This window comes from Hemicordylus capensis, chromosome 7, assembly GCF_027244095.1.
Source record: "Hemicordylus capensis ecotype Gifberg chromosome 7, rHemCap1.1.pri, whole genome shotgun sequence".
Taxonomy (NCBI): domain Eukaryota; kingdom Metazoa; phylum Chordata; class Lepidosauria; order Squamata; family Cordylidae; genus Hemicordylus; species Hemicordylus capensis.
In genome coordinates this window covers 12,998,943-13,008,891 of record NC_069663.1, presented here as the reverse complement: position 1 = coordinate 13,008,891, position 9,949 = coordinate 12,998,943, and the positions used below count along the sequence as shown (strand labels likewise).

The following is a 9,949-nucleotide window of genomic DNA, read 5'->3' as shown; positions in this document are numbered from 1 at the left end:
TGTGTAAGAAGCACTCAACCTTTTTGCATCTATCAAATTTTTGTACAGAAAAGCCCAGAGGACTTGCACTCATAATCCAAGATTCCAATGCAAGATGGGGTCTGGGAAGAGCCCATGTGGGTCTGCACATCATGTAACAATCCATGCTGGGACACAAAAACTACCCCCCCCCATTTTTATATTGACCCCGCCCCGCCCCCACACCAGCACATCCAGGCTGTACCTAGAATATTGTATTGTCTATTGAATCTTGATTACTTATCCACGCTCCACACAGATGTTGGCAACCTAAGAGGGTTTTTTTAAACAGGGCTCTACACAGCTCCCTGACAGAGCTGTTAATACAAGCCTGCAGCAGGCAGGGGTGGAGAGACCATTAGGCAAACAGGTTCAAAGAACCCGGGCCACCGCTCTCAGTGGCCATTCCTAACAGCCCCAGACACCCCTCCATGTTATTTTGCTCCCAAACGGGGTTACGCAACCCCATTTGGGAGGGAGATCGGCCTGTGCTGCATTGGGCAGGGAGAGCTGTTCCGGCCACTATTCCTGTCGGCCACTAAATTCCATAATGGGAGGGAAGAAAGATGGGGAACAGTGTAGAAGAAATGTCACAGCTTTCTCTGTCAATAGCCCCAGGTATAATGGGTCTTTTTCGAAGGAAGGAGGCATTGAACAGCTGCAACCAATGGACACTGACTGCCCCCTTGTGGCTTGTGCACAAAATAACACCCAGCTCAGGTATGGGGCATTTAGGCTGTACTTGAACTCTTAAAATGAGGAGTTTCTAGCAAATGGAAACTTGCTGGGTGACTCTGGGCCAGTCACTTCTCTCTCAGCCTAACCAACTTCACAGGGTTGTTGTGAGGAGAAACTTAAGTATGTAGTACACCGCTCTGGGCTCCTTGGAGGAAGAGCGGGATATAAAATGTAAATAATAATAAATAATAAATGCCGCACCTGTAGCCCAAAAGGTCGAACTCAGCAGAGAAACAACTACCTCCCCTCTTCTTAATGGACCAACACAGTGAGTGACAGGTGAGCATTCAGAATTTACTAATTTATGATTGTCAAGTGGCAAATGTAATTTTACATTTGATTTTACAAAAGTTCAGTGCCAGCTGCACTCCATCATAACCATAACTATACATGTTTGTTGCAGTTCTCATTCGTTTGGCATGAAACAATTGACTAACTCTATGCATCCCCATAAGCAATAGTCTTCAGCTATACTGGACTCAGAACCCACTTTTAACTACAATCAGCAACAGGGAACCCATTTGAAATTTTTTTAACCATACCTGTCCATCTACCTGCTTTTGATTGTAGGGTGATCAGGTGGAATAGCTCAGTGGCATAACACATGCAGAGCGTCTCAGGTTTCCATCTCCAATTAAAATACTGGAGAAGGACTAGGACAGTCCTCTGAAGGAAGCAGGACTAGGAAAGACCTCTGAGAGCTGCTGCTATTCAGAGTAGACAATACTGGGCTGGATCGACCAATTAACTCAGTTCAGCTTAATTTTATAGAAGAGGGGAGGATTTTTGGAGATGCAATTTGTCACAATGAGAAAATCTGTGTCTCCTGAAATTCCCTCTTCTACACATTTATTAAAGATACAGGAGGCCTATGTTGCTTGGAATCTGGTCACTCTCTTCCCTTTAAAAAAAAAAGTGCTGAAATTGGGAGGATATCACTGCTGCAGTCTATTTGTGGACCCTTCCTACCAGTGGAAGACCAATGCCCTAAAGAGGTCTTCTAATGGGAATCATCCTCTGATAGCAGTTTGTAAGCTGGAGGAACTAGGGTGGACTCTGTAAATCTAGAATCAGCACTGTGTTTATTCTGTGCTAAAACCATTAATCTAAATTTTGCATCAAGAAAAACGGTATTCTGTGAGCTGAATAAATTATTCCCAATCATGCAGAGGGGCAAAGACTTAAGCAGGGCCTTGAAACTCGAAATCTTGAAGGTTGGAAATTCTGTTTAGCACCACCTCTGGCTTTGGGGATTTTGCTAAATGTTACCTCTGTGCTTTCAAACCTATCTCGGCAGCCTTAAGGGCTAGAAATTTACTTTGAAAGATAAAAGTGGAGAGTGTCAAAATGCAAAATTCCAAGCCCACTGCCAACTCCTGTTACTTGTGCAGTATGATCACAGAATATGGACAGTCCTGTCAAATAAAATCATAGCATTGCCTGGATTATTTATCGACCATCACTCCTTTTAACTAAAATCCATTCCTATTTCATTTTTAAGATCCAAGACAAACTCCCAACACTTCAACTTTTTAAATTTTTGTCTCTTTCCAGCTTCAATTTCTGCAATGGACAGTTCACAGGAACGACTTCCTCTTTGGCTGTGACAGAACAGCATCTTCAACATCAGTAGCTAGCATAGGGGTGCATCAGCAGAACTGCAAGACAAAGAATACAATTGAAATAAAAGACTGATGCTCTAGAGTTCTGGGATTTGCACAGTGGAAATCCAGTGCAAGTCAGGTACAAGATAACATCTTCAGTCATGTGGCTTTTGGTACAATACAGGCAAACCTCATATGTGGAACCGCTATTCACAGCTTCATATATCCACGGGTGTCAAATAGACACCTGACCACCTTATCTGTGGATATGAAATGTTAAAACCCGTGATTCCGTGATTCCTAGAATGCCAGAAGTGAACACAGAGGTCATTTCTGGCTGCCATTTTGTCTGCAGGAACCTTTTTGTGGCTCATTTTATCAAACAAATTAAAAAATGGGGAAATCTGGAAAATGGGGAAATATTCCTGATTCAACTCCACTACCGTGTCCTTGCATACCACAACTCTTTCCCTTGGATTCTACACCGGTAATCACCATGAGAACCAGACACTTACCTGAACAACATTAAATTAGGAGAATTTTTGAGATCAAGAACAATCAAGAGGTAGTGCCTGTCATTTCTAGAAGCATTGTACACAATACGGATACAATAAATATTCATATATCATTTTTCAACACAAGTTTCCAAAGCAGTTGACATAGATACATGAGCCTCCAGTTGGAGAACTTTCTGCTTGCATGTGTTCTCCAAGTTCGCTCCCTGGCGTCTCCAAGATAGGGCTGGGGGAGAGACTCCTGCCTGCAACCTTGGAGAAGCCGCTGGCAGTCTGGGTAGACAATACTGAACTAGGTGGACCAGTTGGTCTGACACTGGCAGCTTCCTAGGTTCCTAACCTCTGACTTAGAGTGGTAGAGGGTAGAGTTGTGAAGGGGACAAAGATACTGTTGTGTGTGTATGAACAATGAAGAGCAATACAGACCTTCCAACGATTCCCACACTCGTTACACAGCACAAAGGTTGTCATGGGTTCATCAGCACTTCGTGTTTGAACCTGAAGAAGAAAGCCAGCTATGATCAGGAAGTTTGCCTTTCTGAACATCTGGAACAAAACAGTGGCAGCAAAAAGGATGGGAATCTCATCTCAGCAACCTAAAATCTCATCTCCAATGAAACAGGATGCCACTTTCATTACTACCATTGGGGTGATGTATATGCCACACCTTTTTTTTAAAAAAGAAATCTGCAATTTTGGCAGGAAAGGATATGCCCTTATTGCCTGCTTGTGGGATTCCCAAAGGCATCTGGTGGGCCACAGGATGCTGGACTGGACTGGTCTTGGCCTGATCCAGCAGGGCTTTTCTTACCATATTTACCTGAATAGAAGATGACCCCAAATTTAAGACGACCCCCTTAAAAACAGAGGTTAAATAGAGGTTTAAAAGGAACAGGACTCTGAATTTAAGACAATCCCTCATTTCTAACATTAAAGAATTTGGAGAAAAACTAGTCTCAGATTCAGGTAAATACAGTACTTTCTTAGCTCTCAACAGTTCAGTCCACATTCCCCACCTGATTATAGGTGCAATTCTTCTTCTTGCATTTGCCACACTGGAAGAGGTCAGTTGCGGTGCCTCCAGTCTTTGCCATCTGATGTTCTCGGATTGCTTCTTGGGTCATGGCATTCCGTAGTTCCTTCAGTTCATCACTGGCCATTTCCTGCAAAGCACAAGGTTATACTTAGGACCTGAGACCATTCCAAAAGCATTGACCGTGGCTTCAGTTAGGGTTGCAGCTCTCATAGTCAAGTTGTTGTGCCACTGCACTTTTGCACATCACTGCCAGGGCTTTGCGCATCATGTGTATCCCAGCCTTGACTGATTAGATTAACAATTTTTTGAAAAAACCCTTTTGATCAATAGCGGATGGGACAGAGAGATGATAAACAAGCTGCAGGTATGCCTTGTTCCTGCTTTCTTATCCCTGTTCACCTCCTTAGGAACATAGGGACGCAGGAAGCTGCCTTCTATTGAGTTAGACCCTTGGTCCATCTAGCTCAGTATTGTCTACACAGACTGGCAGGAGCTTCTCCAAGGTTGCAGGAAGGAGTTTCTCCCAGCCCTGGCTAGAGGGAACTTGGAACTTGCAGCATGCAGGTGCTCTTCCCAAAGCGGCCTCCATCCCATTAAGGAAATATTTATTTATGTATTTATTTTATGTTAAATAAAAAGAAACAAATAAATATCTTACAGTGCTCAGACATGTAGTCTCCCATTCAAATGCAATCAAATGCACACCCTACTTAGCAAAAGATGCTTGCTACTGCAATGTCCACAAATAAACAAACAATCTCCAAATACTCCAATACAAATAAAGAGCCCCTGGTGGCGCAGTGGTAAAACTGCCGCCCTGTAACCAGAAGGTTACAAGTTCGATCCTGACCAGGGGCTCAAGGTTGACTCAGCCTTCCATCCTTCTGAGGTCGGTAAAATGAGTACCCAGAATGTTGGGGGCAATATGCTAAAATCATTGTAAATCGCTTAGAGAGCTTCGGCTATAGAGCTATAAACGTAAGTGCTATTGCTCTTGCTACTCCAAACAGCCAACAAAACCAGTCATGAAGGTAGAAAGCCAGCAGGGGAGGGGGCGCTTCGCAGTATATTGCAGAGAGATTGCATGCATGACTATCTGCCTGAGGGGCAGAAGATGTGGATGTGGGCTTGGTGCCAGGTGCTCCTGGCTCTCAGGGGACAAGTTCGTTCCCTCAAAGCCAAGGTGGCTGATCTAGAGCAGTTCAGAGAGTCTGAAAGGTAAGTGGACTTCAGGGATGTGAGAGAGGCATCCCATTCCCAGGCAGATGGCTCCCCTGCTGTCAGGGAGAATGGAGATCTTGGGGAAGGAAGGCATCATTCCAAGGAAGCACTCCCTTAGAAGGGACCCCGTCTATGGATAATGAGCCCATATCCTCTCGCACAGGGGATATCTCTCCAAGAGTTAGATATCTCTCCAAATCATCGAAAATGACTGAGGGGGGAAATGATAGATGTCTATAAAATTATGCATAGTTCCGGAGAGAGAGAGATGTTTTTCTCACTCTCGCATAACGCTAGAACCAGGGGACACGCCATGCTAAGAAATTTAGGACCCAAATTGCCAAGAAATTTAGGACCGACAAAAATGAAGTACTTTTTCACACAATGCATAATTAACCTATGGAATTTTCTGCCACAAGATGTGGTGACAGCCACCAGCCTGGATGGCTTTAAGAAGGATTAGATAAAATTCATGGAGGACATCTATCCATGGCTAGAGTCTGAGGGCTATAGGCCACCTCCAGCCTCAGAGTTTTCTCATTTTCAGGGGACCAGTTTCAGGGGAGCAACAACAGGAGAAAGCCCTCAGTTCTTGCCTGTGGGCTTCCCAGAGGCATCTGGTGAGCCACTGTGTGAAACAGGATGTTGCGCTAGGTAGGCCTTGGGCCTGATCCAACAGGGCTGTTCTTGTGTTAAGACCAGCTCTCATCCCATAGACTAGCTCTCCTCCCTTCTCTTTCTGATTTCTCTTGTCCACTTCTGTGTTAACCCCAGATGCGCAGGCTGATCATTTTGCCCACTGGGGGAACCAGGTAAATAATTAACCTGCATGCCAAAGGCAAGCAGGAATGACTTGCATTTGTCCCACCCGTACCGGCAGCTACTGCTTTCATCAGCTAAAAGGATGCTTGGTTTGCTGGGTAGCAGATTTCACAATAAAAGCTACTGGAGCTATTCTGACGATCAGTGGAAAGCGGGCTAAGGGTGCTTAGCCTGCTTTCCACTGATCATGAGATTCACCGGGCTCACAGCTGAGCCCGGTTGAGTCAAAGCGGGTCACCCGCTTATGTAGTCCTCACCTAAGCACGGGTTAGTGGAGTGAGCGCTCCACTAACCTGGGCTTCCTGATCGTGAGTTGCTGTGGCGCGGCTCCACGCCATGGCTACTCATGAGTAGACCCCTAGAAGGGATGCGAAAAGCTGCCTCCCGGCTCCGGGGGTCTCTCCAGCATGCCCTGCGCACTCGTGCAGTGCATGCTGGAGCTTCTGGGGGCCAATTGGCCCCCCCTCCCCCCCTCCCAGCACCCGCCGGCAACGTTATGGAGCCGGCAGTTGTATGGGCGGCTGGTTCGGCCACCCAGAGCAGACTGTCTGCTCATATGCAGGGAGAGCGGGCTAAGCCTGCTCTCCCAGCTCACCCTTACAAAGCGGGTCTCACTGATCGTGAGACCCGCCTCATTATCTTGCTACAAGTACTTAGTAAAACTGCAGATGGAAAGCACCAGCACTTCTGCTTTTCTCTCACAGAGGATGGACTACTTCTTTGAAGCGGATGCCTATCAAAGCTGCTATGACCCTCACAATGGATAAAATGCAAGTATGATATTTGTGTATTTGAACAGAAGAAACACTGGGAGACCCGATCACAGAACTTCCACTTGGTGTCGATCTTGACACTTACTTCTGCTGTCATCTTGGCAATCAGACTTGGTGGGATAGCTCCACACAACACATTTCTGCGCAAGCCAGGATTCTTGGGGTCCTTCAGGTTGCTGATCCGGCTCCTCACTCGGTTCCGATATTTCATATCAGTGCCTTTCAGCTCCTGGTAGATACGTGGCAGTGTCAAGGAATAAGTACAAAATGGCAGAAGGCTGAAGAAGAGCATCTGCATGCAGAAGGTTTCAAGCCCCTTCCCTGGCTGAGAGAGACTCCTGCCTGCTGCCCTGGAGAAGCTGCTGCCAGTCTGGGTAGATAATACTGAACTAGATGGACCAATGGTCTGACTGAAAGCCACAAAATTACGTAGCTGCTGCCCTCCCATGGCAAACACCAAGAACAGCTGGTGTTCATTTGTCACTACTAAAGTAACAGAAGCCAACTGTTATTTCTTGGAATAAGATTTAGACCAGGCCTGCTCAACTTCGGCCCTCCTGCAGATGTTGGCCTACAATTCCCATAATCCCTAGCTATTGGCCACTGTGGCTGGGAATTATGGGAGTTCTAGTTCAAAAACAGCTGGTGGGCCTAAGTTGAGCAGGCCTAATTTAGACCACTGAAAAGTGTCAGTTGGGAGGTATCGGCTATTGTATAAAATGAATTCCCAGACCTTGTTGGACGGCAACTCATAAGAACATAGGAAGCTGCCTTAGGTCGAGTCCACCTACCCTCAGTTTTGACTACACTGACTGGCAGCAGCTTCTCCAAGGTTGCAGGCAGGATTTCCCCCCAGCCTTACCTGAAGATGCTGCCAGGGTCCTTCTGCATGCAAAGCAGATGCTCTTCCACTGAATTAGGGCCCATCCCCTGATTTGCATCATCCCCAGCTACAATAGTCTCAAGATGTTGGAGTTTAACAACATCTGGGGACCCAAGGTTAGGAACTGCTGCTATAAGATATGCATTATATCTTAATAAGTTAATACTGATTGATTGATTAAGTGCCATCAAGTCGGTGTCGACTCTTAGCAACTACATAGATAGATTCTCTCCAGGATGATCTGTCTTCAACTTGGCCTTTAAGGTCTGCATTCATTGCTGTCGTAACCAAGTCCATCCACCTTGCTGGGCGGGGGGGTGTCATCCTCTTCTTCTCTTTCCTTCAACTTTTCCCAGCATTATGGACTTCAAATTATAATTAGTTTCCATTTATGTTAGTTACTATTTTTAATCGTGTTTAATTAAAAATACTTTGTGTTCACACAGCGCACTTCCTGACCCTCAAAATTCTTCACATACATTAATTTGCATATAATATATCCATCCAGTATTGTGAGAGTTATTGAGAGCTATTGAGTTCTGTTAAAGAATTGTTCTGGAGGAAATTGTTTATGGATTACAGTCAGTGATGCAAGTCTAAGAGGTTTTGTAGCCTCATGGTCAGTACTTCAGATCATATGAGTATCCACTGTCTAAAGGTTTGTTCTAGACAACTGGATTCAGCTAGCCAAGAGCAACACTAGAGTTTCCTCTAACCCATACTGACACCCCTCAATAGGGATGTGCCCGAACTGAGGTTTGAAGCATGGTTTGAGCCCTTTTAGGGAAATTGAAATGGGGTCTATTAGAGACCCATAGAGAGCAGATGCTTACCTGCTCTCTGCAGGCGACATTTGCATGGCCAGTATGGTGTTGCTGACCATGCTGACCATGCGTGGATGCCATGTGCATGCTGATGGCACATGGGGCTTTTGGGGACCAGTGCCACCCTAGCAGGAATCTGGAAAGGTAGCGAAGAACCTGCTCTCTTTCTTCTTAAAGTTCCCTTTTTCATTTCCCTGAAAGTGCTCGAACCACACTTTGAACCATGGTTCAGGCACATACCTACCCCTCAACCCACTCTCTCTAAAGGATATTATCTTCAATTTCAGCTGCCATCTTGTCACAATTTACTCCAAACTGCTTGTAATCATCTGAGGAGAAAGATACAAAGAGAAAACTTCAGATCATGGATTTGGAGACTTGGATCCAGTTAATGTGTTTAAACATGGAAATGTTTGCCAAGTCAAAAGCAAGCCAAGGCAGACCAAAACAGCCACTGATTTAAAAGGGCGATGTAGAAAGTCATCTGGGAGAGTGTTCTCCTTTCACGCATATTTCCTCACTTCTTCCACCAGGCTGCGGTGCTGGCGACACAGGCCACAGCAGTCCCAAGGCTTCAGCATGGACCTGCACAGAATAGGCAAGCCGTTTTCCCTGTGTAGGCACTGAGCTCTTTCCCTTGGGCATGAGGATGTGGAGAATGCCCATTCTTCTTGGCTCCATAAAAGTAAAAAGGCAGATGAGGGAGAGAATAAAGATGGGAAGAGCAGTGTGGAGGAGGACAGGAAGACACACACACAAAAATTAAAAAATGGATGGGAGATAAAAAAGGAGCAACGAGGCAGGTGTAGAGAACTAAAGATGAAAAAGGCTAGCTAGAAGCAGCTGCTGAAAAAGCAAATGACTTTCTTTTGAGCAAAGCAGGACAAACTGAACTGGGAGGGGCTGTCCTCTCCCGCCTCTTATAGGCTCTGCCTAGATTGTTTGTCCTGCCTCTGGAGTGTGCGGAGAGGATAACCCACGTGAGATGTCCTCACCCAGCAGCCAAGAAACTTAATTTCTGAAGCTCAGCACCCTCTTCAGTGGTTTCAGCCAGCATGCCCATACTCTTTCAAGCCTGACTTTACAACCACATAGTCTACACGGTTCCTTTTTTAAATGTTCTCTTTAAAACACATGTTCTCAGGAAACTGCATTCTGCACCCAGTACCACATTCTGTGTTCTTCTGTGCTCCCACAGAGTCTCAGAATACACATAGTCCTGAATATCTGTACGAGATTACGAGCCTCTAGTGAGATCTGACACTGAGAGCCTGTGCAGAATGGAGTGGCTTGATCAACAAGAAACGGCAGTAGCTGAGCTATAAATGGTAGTATATACACCAATGTAATCTAAAAATTGTACAAATAAATACTAAATTACTAACTGTCATGCCCTCGTCCTCGGATAGCGAGGACTAACAGGTGGCTGGCAGCCCTCCAACAGCTGCAGAAGTACCTGGAGAAGAGAGCTTGGCTGTCGGGCCACAAGAATTGTCCGAGACAGATCTGGACGAA

At 45.6% G+C, this 9,949-nt stretch overlaps 1 protein-coding gene across 2 annotated transcripts in view; it reads right to left on the bottom strand.

Annotated features, from left to right (window-relative positions):
• Positions 1 to 1,029: 1,029 nt before the first annotated feature.
• TCEA3 (transcription elongation factor A3) overlaps positions 1,030 to 9,949 on the bottom strand; it is a 33,076-nt gene continuing 24,156 nt past the window's right edge. For both annotated transcript variants that reach the window (XM_053268743.1, XM_053268742.1), the window contains 5 exons: positions 8,707 to 8,763; positions 6,813 to 6,967; positions 3,892 to 4,038; positions 3,302 to 3,373; positions 1,030 to 2,414 (listed from right to left, as the gene is read on the bottom strand). In XM_053268743.1, coding sequence (XP_053124718.1) covers positions 2,406 to 2,414; positions 3,302 to 3,373; positions 3,892 to 4,038; positions 6,813 to 6,967; positions 8,707 to 8,763 — 440 coding nt within the window. In that variant the 3' untranslated portion in view covers positions 1,030 to 2,405. The remainder of the gene's footprint in view (positions 2,415 to 3,301; positions 3,374 to 3,891; positions 4,039 to 6,812; positions 6,968 to 8,706; positions 8,764 to 9,949) is intronic.